General features: G+C 44.6%; 1 protein-coding gene across 1 annotated transcript in view; it reads left to right on the forward strand.

The window, feature by feature from the left end:
* The window catches only part of ANGPT4 (angiopoietin 4), a 36988-nt gene extending 24222 nt beyond the window's left edge, over nucleotides 1-12766 (forward strand). The window contains 7 exon segments of the mRNA XM_070744368.1: nucleotides 4231-4463; nucleotides 4637-4701; nucleotides 4703-4753; nucleotides 5571-5672; nucleotides 8605-8771; nucleotides 9962-10092; nucleotides 11894-12766. Coding sequence (XP_070600469.1) covers nucleotides 4231-4463; nucleotides 4637-4701; nucleotides 4703-4753; nucleotides 5571-5672; nucleotides 8605-8771; nucleotides 9962-10092; nucleotides 11894-12066 — 922 coding nt within the window. The 3' untranslated portion in view covers nucleotides 12067-12766.
* Nucleotides 12767-14068: the final 1302 nt, after the last annotated feature.

Consider the following 14068-nt stretch of genomic DNA (forward strand, 5'->3'; position numbering starts at 1 on the left):
TCCCCCTAGGCTTATAAAATTTATGCATGGTATGCTAGTATGTATGATTGGTTTTTCAATTGGGGTTTTAAATTAACTTAAACTTAAATATTACATTTGTTTACATTGTACTATTATTGCTGTGAGCCGCCCCGAGTCTGCGGAGAGGGGCGGCATACAAATCTGATTAATCAATAAATAAATGCACACTGGAGCTGAGCTAGGGCAACGGATCACATACCAGCAGATATGGCTCCACGTAACACCTGTGGCACCCGTGCCACAGGTTCACCGTCATGGTCGTATACCATTTCAGACAAGCGGTTTGTCCAGTCTCTTCATTTGAGCCCTTGAAGAGCCAAGCGCTACCTAAAAGCCATGAAGGCAACAGGGGAACACAGCGGAAGAAAGTCAAACCGGGACAAGGTGTTTGCCCTGCGCTCAGTCACAAGCGGATCACTCCATCTGTCTCTCTACGGGAGTGTGAAGCTGTTTTTACAGCCAGGGCACGTTTATGGAGAGAGCGGCTGCTTTGCACTAATGGATCCTTTAGGGAAGATCCAAAATTGAAGAAAGTGTCCGCAGATTCATTCTGATAGTAACTTCTTCTTCGTTATTATTATTTAAATAGCAAGTCTCATTTCTAAGATCGGTGTTTGATAGAAGATGATAGATAGTAGGGAGTGGGGGAAGGAGATGGACAGATGGATGGATGGATTAGCTAATTGATTAGTTAATCGGGTTTTACTGTTTTTTGTTGTTCGTATTTGACTTCTATTGTATTGTATTATTTATTGTAAGACGTTCTGAGTTCCATGGGATTGGGTGGCATATAAATCAATCAAATTAAATTAAATTAGATATAGACAAACAGGTAGATAATGACAGATAGATTGACAGATAGATACAGATGATAGATAGTTAGAGAGAGAGAGAGAGAGAGAGAGAGAGAGGGAGATAATAGAGAGAGAAAGATGAGAGAGAGAGAGAGATGTTAGATGGATGGATGGTTAGATGAATAGATAGATATAGACAGATGGGTAGATATTGACAAATAGATATAGATGATAGATAGATAGATAGATAGATAGATAGACAGACAGACAGACAGACAGACAGACAGACAGACAGACAGACAGACAGACAGACAGACAGACAGACAGACAGAAATAATAGATAGAGAAATAGAAAGATGAGAGAGAGAGATGATAGATAGATGGATGGATTGATAGATGAATAGATATAGACAGACAGGTAGATATTGACAGATAGGTATAGATGACAGACAGACAGATAGATAGACGGACAGATGGAGAGAGAGATAAAGAGATATAGACAGACAAGTAGATATTGACAAATAGATATAGATGACAGACAGATGACAGACAGACAGACAGACAGGTAGTAGGTAGATAGATGGATGGATGGATGGATGGGTGTAGATAGTAGAGAGATAGAAAGATGATAGATAGATATAGACAGGCAGACAGGTAGATATTGACAAATAGATATCGACGACAGATAAACAGATAGATGTAGATAGTAGATAATAGACAGACAGATGAGGGGGATAGACAGCTGTTCAGGATGCTTTCTACAATGTTCTCAATCATTCTGTTTAATCTGACCCCACTTTGTAACAAACCTGGTTAGCTGTGTATTATGAACATTGTCTGTGATGTTTTGAAGCATGAAAATTGAGCTCCTATTACCACCAATCCGCTTCCCTCCCTCAGAAATCGATGCTTTGGGGTCCTACTACTTCCATGGGCGAACCCTTTAGAACAAGGGGGCACAATCTGAGGTTAGTTGGGAGAAAGATCAGAAGCCACATGAGAAAATATTATTTGACTGAAAGAGTAGTAGATGCTTGGAAGAAACTTCCAGCAGACGTGGTTGGTAAATCCACAGGAACTGAATTGAAACATGCCTGGGATAAACCTAGATCCATCCCAAGATAAAATACAGGAAATAATATAAGGGCAGACTAGATGGACCACGAGGTCTTTTTCTGCCGTCAATCTTCTAGGTTTCTATTTTTCTAAGTTGAGTCATTCAAACCAGCCGAGTAAATAGGATTTTGATCAACACCCAGCAGTTTGTTACGGCCTTGAAACAAGCTGGAAAGGCTAATTTTCCAATCAGAAGTGTGTTTGTTTTAAGGAAATACAAGGCCGCTAAAATCCTCAAGGGGGGGTTGGATTTTAATTCCCGACCAAACAACTTGACCCTCGCGAGAGACCTTGGTGTCCAGCGGCTGACCTTCCCCTCTCTTGGCAAAGCAAGATTCCCCCCCCCCCTCAATCAAGTGACTTTCTAAAATATCTTTCCGGCACAGTCAGCAAGGGTTGCGAACAAGCCAAGATTGTGTTCGCGCTGAAGAACGGGAGATCGCCTTCTCCCAAGGATTGTGGAGCCAGCTGGCCGTCACGAACTGTGGCCTTAAACCATGTTGGGAACATTCACGAAAAGAGGAAGGATTGGACTGTGGAAAATTAAAAACCTAAGAACCTAAGAAGAGCCCTGCTGAATCAGGCCAAAACCCATCTAGTCCAGCATTCTGTGTCACACAGTGGCCCACCAATTGTCCATGGGATCTTGAGCAGAAAGAGAAGGCAAGACCCTCCCTTTCCCTTGACCCCCAACAAATGGTACTCAAGGGAACCCTGCTTGCCTCAACCAACATAGAGGCAGCACTTGGACATCCATTTCAATAATCATCTATATGCTTGGCATCCATGAAAGTGTCTAATCCTGCCTTGAAGCTATCAAGGCTGACAGCTGTCACGACCTCTTCTGGAAGGGAATTCCATCAACCAAGGACCCTCTGGGTGAAGAAATATTTCCCTTGATTTGTCCTCACTTTCTTACCTGTGAGCTTTAGGGAGGGCCCCCTTGTCCTAGTATTGTGTGATAGAGAAGAGAATTTTTCTCTATCCACCTTTTCTATCCCATGCATGATTTTATACACTTCAATCAAGTCACCCCTTAAACACCGTCTTAAAACTCAATTAAACTCAATTGCAAGTGTCTTCACAAGAATAAATGCACACACACACACACATACATACACACACACACCAGAGGTGTGTTCTTACCGGTTTGGACCTAAGCACAGCCCATAAAATCATCTGCTACAACATCCTCCCTGTCAACGACTACTTCAGCTTCAACCACAACAACACTGGAGCACACAACAGATACAAATGTAAAGTAAACTGATCCAAACTTGACTGCAGGAAATACGACATTAGTAACTGAATAGTTGATGCATGGAACTCACTACCAGACTCTGTAGTATCATCTCCTAACCCCCAAAACTTTACCTTTAGACTCTCCACTGTTGACCTCTCCCGATTCCTAAGAGGTCAGTAAGGGGCGTGTATAAGTGCACCCAGCGCGCCTACCATCCCCTGTCCAATTGTTCCCTCTTATCAATACCCATCTCATGTATATAAACAGCATTATATCTATGTATACTACCAATACGTGCTTCACTCACTCACTCACTCACTAACTAACTAACTAATTAGAGATTCGGCCACTGTAATGCTCTCTACATGGGGCTACCTTTGAAGAGTGTTCGGAAACTCCAGATCATGCAAAATGCAGCTGCGAGAGCAATTATGGGCCTCTCTAAGTATGCCCATGTCACACCAACACTCCACAGTCTGTATTGGTTGCCGATCAGTTTCCGATCACAATTCAAAGTGTTGGTTATGACCTATAAAGCCCTTCATGGCATCGGGCCAGGATATCTCCAGGACCGCCTTCTGCCACACGAATCCCAGTGAACGGTTAGGTCCCACAGAGTTGGCCTTCTCTGGGTCCCGTCAGCCAGACAATGTTGTCTGGCGGGACCCAGGGGAAGAGCCTTCTCTGTGGCGGTCCCGACCCTCTGGAATCAACTCCCCCCGGAGATTAGGATTGCCCCTACCCTCCTTGCCTTTCGCAAACACCTTAAAACCCACCTCTGCTGTCAGGCATGGGGGAACTGATTCCTCTGGGCTGTCTTCGCTTTACGTATGTATGATTGTTTTTTATATTAAAGGTTTTAAATTGGTTTTTTTAACTATTGGATTTGTACTGTTTTATTGTTGTGAGCCGCTCCGAGTCTCCGGAGAGGGACGGCATTCAAATCAGATCAGATCAGATCAGATCAGATCAGATCAGATCAGATCAGATCAGATCAAATCAAATAAAATCAAATCAAATAATTTCTGCTGTGAATCCATCTTCCTGTCTCTGCAGCATCTTAGAAACCCGAGTCCGGCAGATGGAAACGAAACACTTGAAGGAGCTGGAGGACATTCGGACCGAGAAGGACCAGCTCCAGCAGCTGGTGAGTCACCAGAGCAACACCATCGATGGTCTGGAGAAGTCCCTGCATGTGGCCAGCAGTAACGCCAGCCTCCTTCAGCAACAGCAGCTGCACCTCCTGGAATCGGTCCAGAATTTGGTCTCCATGGTCTCCCAAGGAAAAGGTAACTTCTTGAGCATCCAAAGGAAGAGCTGGTTTTATTAAAGTGATAGACCACCTCAAAATAGTTCCAAAAACCTTCCCCACCCCCATCCATCTTTTTGTTTAAATAAAATGGATGCTCCATTTTTTTAAAAAATCCAAAAATCTGCAGAGAGCTTGTTTTTCCTTCAACAGTTCTTCTGAAGAAAGACGACCGAATGTTCCAGGATTGCATGGCCATCCTTCAAGCTGGATTCAACCCTCAGTGGGGTTTACACCATCCACATTAACAATCTGACTGAACCCAAAAAGGTCAGTTGACCCAAAGATTGGATGAATCTGGTTGCTTGGTTGGTTGGTTGGATGGATGGGTTGGGTTGGGTTGGTGGGTTAGGATGGGTTGGATTGGGTTGGGTTGGGTTGGGTTGGGTGGGGTGGGTTGGTGGTTGGGTTGGGTTGGGCTGGGTTGGGCTGGGGTGGTGGGTTGGGTTGGTTGGTTGGTTGGTATGGTATGCGATAGTATGCTATGGTATGGTATGGGTTGGGTTGGGTTGGGTAGGATTGGTTTGGGTTGGTTGGTATGGTATGGTATGCAATAGTATGGGATGGGATGGGATGGGATGGGTAGGGTAGGGTAGGGTAGGGTTGGTTGGGCTGGGCTGGGTACTTTGGTTGGGTTGGGTTGAGTTGGGATGGCTTGGGATTGATGTATGGATGATCATAGGCCATCAGGTTAATGCTGGCACATCAACTTAGAATCATAGAATCGTAGAGCTGGTAGGGACCTAGGAGGTCTTCTAGTCCAACCCTCTGCTCAAGGCAGGAGACCTGATATCAACCCTGTCAAATTGTTGTCCAATCTACTTGAGATATAACCACATCGCCACCACATAGACCAGCATTTCCCTATCTTAGCCATCTGGCAGGGGTATTCTGGGAGTCAAAGTCCACGTCTCTACCTGAGGTTGGAAAACACTGACATAGATCAACCTTCTCTGGGCTGATCTGTCCTTCTCTCCAACAATTGGTCAAAGGTGCTGTTGACCATCCCATATATTTCAAGCTGGCAATTTTCTTCTTGCCTTGTTTTATTTTCTCCCTTTATCGCTTCTTCTTTCTACCTTTCCAGGCCTTTTGTGACATGGAAACCGATGGAGGAGGCTGGACGGTCATTCAACGCCGGATCAATGGCAGTGTCAGCTTCCAAAAAACCTGGAAGGATTATAAACAGGTTTGCTTCTGGTATTTTCCAGTTACCATAGTTATGTCTAGATGTGAATAGGATAGGGATAGGGATAGGAATAATAGAAATTAGAAATTAGAATTAATTAGAAATTAAAATTATTAGAAAATAGAAAATAGAAAATAGAAAATAGAAACAGAAACAGAAATAGAAATAGAACTGATGGGATGGGAGGGGACGGGACGGAACCAAACAGAACAGAACAAAACAGAACAGAATAAAGAGGATAAATCAGCACCTAAAAAACAATAACTTATTGGACCCAAATCAGCATGGCTTTACTGAAGGCAAATCATGTCAGACTAATCTCATTGATTTCTTTGACTATGTCACAAAGGTGTTGGATGAAGGTGGTGCCGTGGATATTGCCTACCTGGACTTCAGCAAAGCCTTTGATACGGTTCCACATAAAGAGCTGATAGATAAATTAGTGAAGATTGGACTTAATCCCTGGATAGTTCAGTGGATTTGCAGCTGGCTGAAGCATAGACATCAGAGAGTTATTGTTAACGGCGAGTATTCTGAGCAGAGTCAGGTTACAAGCGGTGTGCCACAAGGGTCTGTTCTGGGTCCTATTCTTTTTAATATGTTTGTGAGTGACATAGGGGAAGGTTTGGTAGGGAAGGTTTGCCTATTTGCCGATGACTCTAAAGTGTGCAATAGGGTTGATATTCCTGGAGGCGTCTGTAATATGGTAAATGATTTAGCTTTACTAGATAAATGGTCTAAGCAATGGAAACTGCAGTTTAATGTTTCCAAATGTAAAATAATGCACTTGGGGAAAAGGAATCCTCAATCTGAGTATTGTATTGGCAGTTCAGTGTTGGCAAATACTTCAAAAGAAAAGGATTTAGGGGTAGTGATTTCTGACAGTCTCAAAATGGGTGAACAGTGCAGTCAGGCGGTAGGGAAAGCAAGTAGGATGCTTGGCTGCATAGCTAGAGGTATAACAAGCAGGAAGAGGGAGATTATGATCCCACTATATAGAATGCTGGTGAGACCACATTTGGAATACTGTGTTCAGTTCTGGAGACCTCACCTACAAAAAGATATTGACAAAATTGAACGGGTCCAAAGACGGGCTACAAGAATGGTGGAAGGTCTTAAGCATAAAACGTATCAGGAAAGACTTCATGAACTCAATCTGTATAGTCTGGAGGACAGAAGGAAAAGGGGGGACATGATCGAAACATTTAAATATATTAAAGGGTTAAATAAGGTCCAGGAGGGAAGTGTTTTTAATAGGAAAGTGAACACAAGAACAAGGGGACACAATCTGAAGTTAGTTGGGGGAAAGATCAAAAGCAACATGAGAAAATATTATTTTACTGAAAGAGTAGTAGATCCTTGGAACAAACTTCCAGCAGATGTGGTAGATAAATCCACAGTAACTGAATTTAAACATGCCTGGGATAAACATATATCCATCCTAAGATAAAATACAGAAAATAGTATAAGGGCAGACTAGATGGACCATGAGGTCTTTTTCTGCCGTCAGACTTCTATGTTTCTATGTTTCTATGTTATTGTCACTTTAAATATACACTAATCAGCATATATTAAAATGACATTTTATTGCATACAGCTCTCCAAGGGTCACCACTTCCAATATACACTACATAAACATGACAAAAATATAAATAATAAAAGAAATAATGTAAAGTAAACAAAGTAAATAAAATAAATAATTAAATAAAATAAATAATTAAATAAAATAAATATTGTATATGTACACACACACACACACACACATACAAAGTAAGGGTCTACGGAGTGGGGCAGCATACAAATCTAATAAATAAATAAATAAATAAATAAATAAGTAAATAAATAAATGTAAATGTAAATGTAAATGTAAATAAATAAATAAATAAACAAATAAACAAACAAACAAACAAACAAACAAACAAATAAATAAAGTGGACTGTGGGGGGTGTAGGGTTTCCTGCTTGAGCAGGGGGTTGGACTTGATGACCTGCAGGGTCCCTTTCAACTCAACTCAACTCAACACAACACAACACAACACAAACAAACAAACAATTGAGGATGCAATGTTAGAGGAGCTAACATTGGGGACGGCTGGAAGTAAGGGATCCATTTAAATAGGAGGCAGCCCTGTGCTGCAGCTGCCAGAAAAGCCAACACAAGGCTAGGCTGCCTCAAGAGCTTTGGACCCAGGGCGTCCTTGGGGGGCTCAGGGGAGACCTGAGAGCATCTTCCAATCATTGAAAGAAGAGGACACAGAGTCATTCTCCAAAGCACCTGAGGGCAGGAGAAGAAGGGGGGGGGGGAGGTGAGGGAAAGCTAACCTGGAAATAGGGAGGGATTTCCTGACAGGGAGAGCAGTTCATCCGTGGGACAGCATGCCCCCCCCCCCTCATTTGTGGGTGCTCCATCATGGGAATTTTTCAAGAAAACACTATCCTCTTCCTTCCTTTCTTCCCTTCCTTCCTTCCTTCCTTCCTCTTTCCTTCCCTCCCTCCCTCTTTCTTTCTTTCTTTCCCCTTCTTTCCTCCCTCCCTCCCTTCCCCCTCTCCCTCCACCCATGCTCTCCTTCCTTCCTCTTTCTTTCCTCCCCTCTCTCCCTCCTTCCACCTTTCTTTCTTTCTTTCTTTCTTCTTTCCCCTCCCCCCTCCCTTAATCCCCTCTCTCCCCTTCTTTCACTCCCCTCCCCCTGCCTCCCTCCCTCTCTCTCTTGTCCTCATCCTGCCTTCCCTCTCTCCCTCCCTCCCCTCCTTGTTTCCCTTCCTTTCTCCCTTCCCTTCTTCCCTTCCTACCCTTTTCCCTTTTCTTGCTTCCCTCTCTGCTTCTGCTCTCTCTCCTTTCACCCTCCCTCCCCTCCCTCCCTTCTTTCCTTCTCCTCCTCCTCCTTCCTTCCCTCCTGCCTCCCTTCGACCGTTCCTGTGTTCCTTCTCCCCAGGGCTTCGGGGCTGCAGCAGGAGAATACTGGCTGGGGAATGAGGCTGTCCACTATTTGACCGGCCAGGCCCCCTACACTCTACGGGTGGAGCTTCTGGACTGGGAAGGAAACCGGGCTTATGCCCAGTACGACAAAGTCCGGCTGGCAGGCGAGCGCCAGCGGTACAGGTGAGAAACTATCCCTTCTCCAAACTTTTGGGGGGTCTTCCTCAACTCCAGAGTGAACATCAGCCAGAAATGGGAGGCGCCTACAGACAAGACAGATCCTAATCTTTGAGACACGGTGGCCCAGTGGTTAGAGTACCGCAGGACTGCATGCTAATTCTGCTAATCCCAGCTGCCTGCAATCTGGCAGTTCAAATCCCACCAGGCTCAAGGTTGACTCAGCCTTCCGTCCTTCCGAGGTCGATAAAATGAGGACCCAGATTGTTGGGGGCAACATGCATAAGTCTAAATGCTATTGCTATTCCTTCCTTCCTTCCTTCCTCCCTTCTTTCCTCCCTCCTTCCTTTCCTCCTCCCTCCTTCCCTCCCTCCTTCCTTTCCTCCTTCCCTCCGTCCTTCCTTCCTTCCCTCCTCCCTCCTTCCCTCCCTCCTTCCTTTCCTCCTTCCCTCCGTCCTTCCTTCCTTCTTTTCCTCCTTCCCTCCTTCCTTCCTTCCTTCTTTCCTTCCTTCTCTCCTCCCTCCCTCCCTTCCTCCTTCCTTCCTTTCCCCCTCCGTCCCTCCTTCCCCTTCCTTCTTTGCTTTCTTCCTTCTTTCCTATGCAGTATTGCAAGCTAACTCTGCCCACTGCCAGCAGTTCAATCCTGAATGACTGGCTCAAGGTTGACTCAGCCTTCCATCTTTCCAAGGTCAGTAAAATGGGGACCCAGATTGTTGGGGGCAATATATGCTTACTCTCTGTAAACTGCTTAGAGAGGGCTGTAAAAACACTAGGAAGCGGCATATAGGTCCTCCCTCCCTCCCTCCCTCCCTCCTTCCCACGCCCCATTTTCAAGAGGAGATTGGACTGCCATCTGGCTGGGGAGATGTAGGGTTTCCTGCTTGAGCAGGGGGTTGGACTTGATGACCTGTAGGGTCCCTTTCAACTCAAATAAATAAACCGCTAGCTGTAGTTCTGCAGTTCAAATCTCACCACTGGCTCAAGTTGACTCAACCTCATCCTTCCGAGGTGGGTCAAATGAGGACCTGGATTGTTGGAAGCTAATACGCTGACTCTGTAAACCGCTTGGAGAGGGCTGGAAAGCTCCGTAAAGCACTGTATAAGAGTCAGTGGTCTTGCAACCTTATTGAAAGTTTAGTTTCTAGAATTCCAAAGAAGTTTTATATCGGCTCCTATTGCCTTCTCTGCTGTTTCAGGCTCGCACTGAAAGGCTATAAGGGCTCGGCCGGTCTCCAAAGTGCCCTGCCTCTCCAGGGAACGTCCTTCAGTACTTGGGACTCCGATAACGATAACTGCATGTGCAAATGTGCTCAAATGCTCTCTGGTGGTAAGTATAGAAACATAGAAGACTGATGGCAGAAAAAGACCTCATGATCCATCTAGTCTGCCCTTATACTATTTCCTGTATTTTATCTTAGGATGGATCTATGTTTATCCCAGGCATGCTTAAATTCAGTGCCTGTGGATTTACCAACCACATCTGCTGGAAGTTTGTTCCAAGCATCTACTACTCTTTCAGTCAAATAATATTTTCTCATGTTGCTTTTGATCTTTCCCCCAACTAACTTCAGATTGTGTCCCCTTGTTCTTGTGTTCACTTTCCTATTAAAAACATTTCCCTTCTGAACCTTATTTAAACCTTTGACATATTTAAATGTTTTGATCATGTCCCCCCTTTTCCTTCTGTCCTCCAGACTAGATAGATTGAGTTCATTAAGTCTTTCCTGATACATTTTATGCTTAAGACCTTCCATCATTCTTGTAGCCCGTCTTTGGACCCGTTCAATTTTGTCAATATCTTTTTTTAAGGTGAGGTCTCCAGAACTGAACACAGTATTCCAAATGGGGTCTCACCAGCACTCTATATAGCGGGATCACAATCTCCCTCTTCCTGCTTGTTATACCTCTAGCTATGCAGCCAAGCATCCTACTTGCTTTTCCTACTGCCCGACCACACTGCTCACCCATTTTGAGACTGTCAGAAATCACTACCCCTAAATCCTTTTCTTCTGAAGTATTTGCTAACGCAGAACTGCCAATGCAATACTCACATTGAGGATTCCTTTTCCCCAAGTGCATTATTTTACATTTGGAAACATTAATCTGCAGTTTCCATTGCTTTGACCATTTATCTAGTAAAGCTAAATCATTTACCATATTACAGATGCCTCCAGGAATATCTAAAGAGGGGGATAGGGAGGGGAGGAATCACCGCAGAGATTTATTATAAATCGGTTCCATAACAAGACAACCAATCAGCTGCTCTGAATTTAAATATAGCTCCGAACGAACAGCCAATCCCATGGTCAGCTGTCACACAAAACCTTCATAAGCGGTGTTCAAGATTTTTTTGCGTCTTCTCAAGAACCATTTCCCACTTACAAACCCGAGCCTCTGAAATTGTAACTGGAAAAGGCAGGAAGAAGCCTCCGTGGGGCCTCTCTAGGAATCTCCTGGGAGGAAACAGGGCTGGATAAGGCGGGGAGAAGCCTCCGTGGAGCCTCTCTAGGAATCTCCTGGGAGGAAAAAGGGCTGGAAAAGGCAGGGAGAAGCCTCTGTGGGGCCTCTCTAGGAATCTCCTGGGAGGAAACAGGTCTGGAAAAGGCAGAGAGAAGCCTCCGTGGGGCCTCTGTAGGAATCTCCTGGAAGGAAACAGGGCCGGAAAAGGCAGGGAGAAGCCTCCGCGGGGCCTCTCTAGGAATTTCCTGGGAGGAAACAGGGCCGGAAAAGGCAGAGAGAAGCCTCCATGGGGCCTCTCTAGGAATCTCCTGGGAGGAAACAGGGCTGGAAAAGGCAGGGAGAAGCCTCCGTGGGGCCTCTCTAGGAATCTCCTGGGAGGAAACAGGGCCAGAAAAGGCCTGAAAAAGCCTCCGTGGGGCCTCTCTAGGAATCTCCTGGGAGGAAACAGGACCGGAAAAGGTGGGGGAGAAGCCAGCATTCACTGGCTGGGGAATTCTGGGAGTTGAAGTCCAGATATCTTCAAGTTGCCACAGTTGGGAAACACTCTCCTAAAGCCTTCTTAAAAACTTCCAGTGTTGGAGCATTCCCCATTCCTGGAGGCTTGATGTCATAATGGCGTAGGTATCCTTTCATCCATGACTAACCTTTTCCAATCCTTTCATAAACAGGTTGGTGGTTCGATGCCTGTGGCCAATCCAATTTAAACGGTATTTATTATCCGGCTCGGCACAACATCCGAAAATTGAACGGAGTCCGCTGGCATTACTTCCAGGGCCCAGGATACTCATTAAAAGCCACACGGATGATGATCAGGCCTTCCAGTGGCCGCGAAGGGGCGTAACAAGACTGACCATGATGCTGTTCTTCTGAGTCGTATTGCTCAATAATCAAATAACAGAGTTGGGAGGGACCTTGGATGTTTTCTAGTCCAATCCCCTGCTCGAGCAGGGGATCCTACACAATCCTGGACAAATGGCAGTCAAATCTCTTCTTCTTTTGAAACCTTCAATGATGGAGAAACCACAATTTCTGGAGGAAAGCCCTTCCACCACTTAATTGTCCTCACTTTCAGGCAATTTCTCCCTAGTTCTAAGTTGGATCACTCTCCCGGAAGGAACTCCTGGGCCCATGTTGCTTTGCCCCAGGGTGGAGACCTGACCACCATGCAAGAAGAGAATTACCTTTCAGATCGGCAAAGAAAGACCACCAAGCAAGAGAAGACAGATCTAACCTTCCAAATCTATTAAAACTGACTTGTGTAATTTCGACATTGGCAGAGGTGGCCGGCAAGAAATACTTGTTTTAGCCCAATACCTCTCAACCCCCAAATTCTAGGCAGTCAGACTTTCCATAATTTTCGGAGTATTAGATGAACCTTAGTTTTTGGGGAGGAAAATAGGGGGAGGGGAGGAAATCTACCTACTAGGTTTTTCTGCCGGCATGCTTCAACCGCCCGTAATTACAGGGTAATTAGTCCAGGAAGACACACACCACACGATAAAAGGAAAACCCAAAAGTTTTTATAAACAGAAAAAAAGAAACAGCTCCCCTTTTAAAGGTCAAAGGGATTTTCTGGTACACACAAGGCACAGGTTAAATGCAGTCCAATTGCTCACCCAATAACTGGAAAATTGAGTCCAATTCTAAAGTCCAGAGAGTCCACATACACAATCCTGAACAGCACAAAAACCACGATCTTGACGAAACAATGAACCAGATAAACTGCCATGAGGCTAAAACACCAGGCTGCACTTTTATCTGTAGCACTAATTACAGCAGCCCCAACCAACCACAGGTGGCCTCATTTTCTCTTGTAATAATCCTTCAGCTGTTGTCTCCTATGCATCACTCTACGCATGCGTGGATGTGTCATTAATTCTTGTTCAGAATCCAGGGATGATACAGATGATTGATCTGCTCCTTGGCTGTCTGCCAAACTCCCCTCTTCCCTGTCACTCATGCTTCCTTGGTCAGAGGAGGCAGATTCGTTGGCAGATTCCATCGGGAGCAAAACAGGCCTGCGGCATGTGGATGTTTCCCCCAAATCCACCTGCACATTCCTTGAAGCAAGAGCTGGGTCAGAGCTAACCACAACAGTAGGTGTTCATCTGGCTAGCTAGTCCTTAGTCTGGTCAGCTTCAGCACATTATTTTATCCCCTGGTTAGGGCTGAAAATACCCTTATTCGGAGCAAGCAGCAATGAAAACAAGACTGCAAAAACTTAGGGCTGGAAAAAAGAATTATTGGGAGTAGCAATGAAAAAATCCTGCAAGCAGGAAAGATTGATAGCACTTTGTTAGGGGCTGGGAGGAAAAAAGCTTTGAAAAAAGCTACATTCAGAGTATAAGACGCACCCAAATTTTCAGTCTCTTTTACGGGTGTTTTATACTCTGAAACATATGGTATCCCTAACATCTGTCCAGGATGGATAATGTATATATTACCCTCAATGTGTGAAATTAGGCATTTCCTACAATGCCCAGGGAATCTGTCGAAGGCCAAAATGGGACATCAAAGTATGAAATGCTTAATATTTTACACATTTCTTCGTCGTTTCCAGCTCAATGCCAGAAGACCAATATATAAATACTCCTGCTAAAATGTCAATCTAACCTTTCTTGTGGCGACCAAAACTGGTCTTTTTCTCATGTTTATTTTCTGTAAGAAAATCCTGTATTTTATTTTGCAATTCTTTTTTTCATTTTCATATACAGTGGTACGTCATCTTACGAACGCCTCTTCTAACGAACTTTTCGAGATACGAACCCATTGTTTAAGATTTTTTTGCCTCTTCTTCCGAACTATTTTCACCTTAGGAACCCAAGCCGCTGCTGCTGGGATGA

This window comes from Erythrolamprus reginae, chromosome 3, assembly GCF_031021105.1.
Source record: "Erythrolamprus reginae isolate rEryReg1 chromosome 3, rEryReg1.hap1, whole genome shotgun sequence".
Taxonomy (NCBI): Eukaryota; Metazoa; Chordata; class Lepidosauria; order Squamata; family Dipsadidae; genus Erythrolamprus; species Erythrolamprus reginae.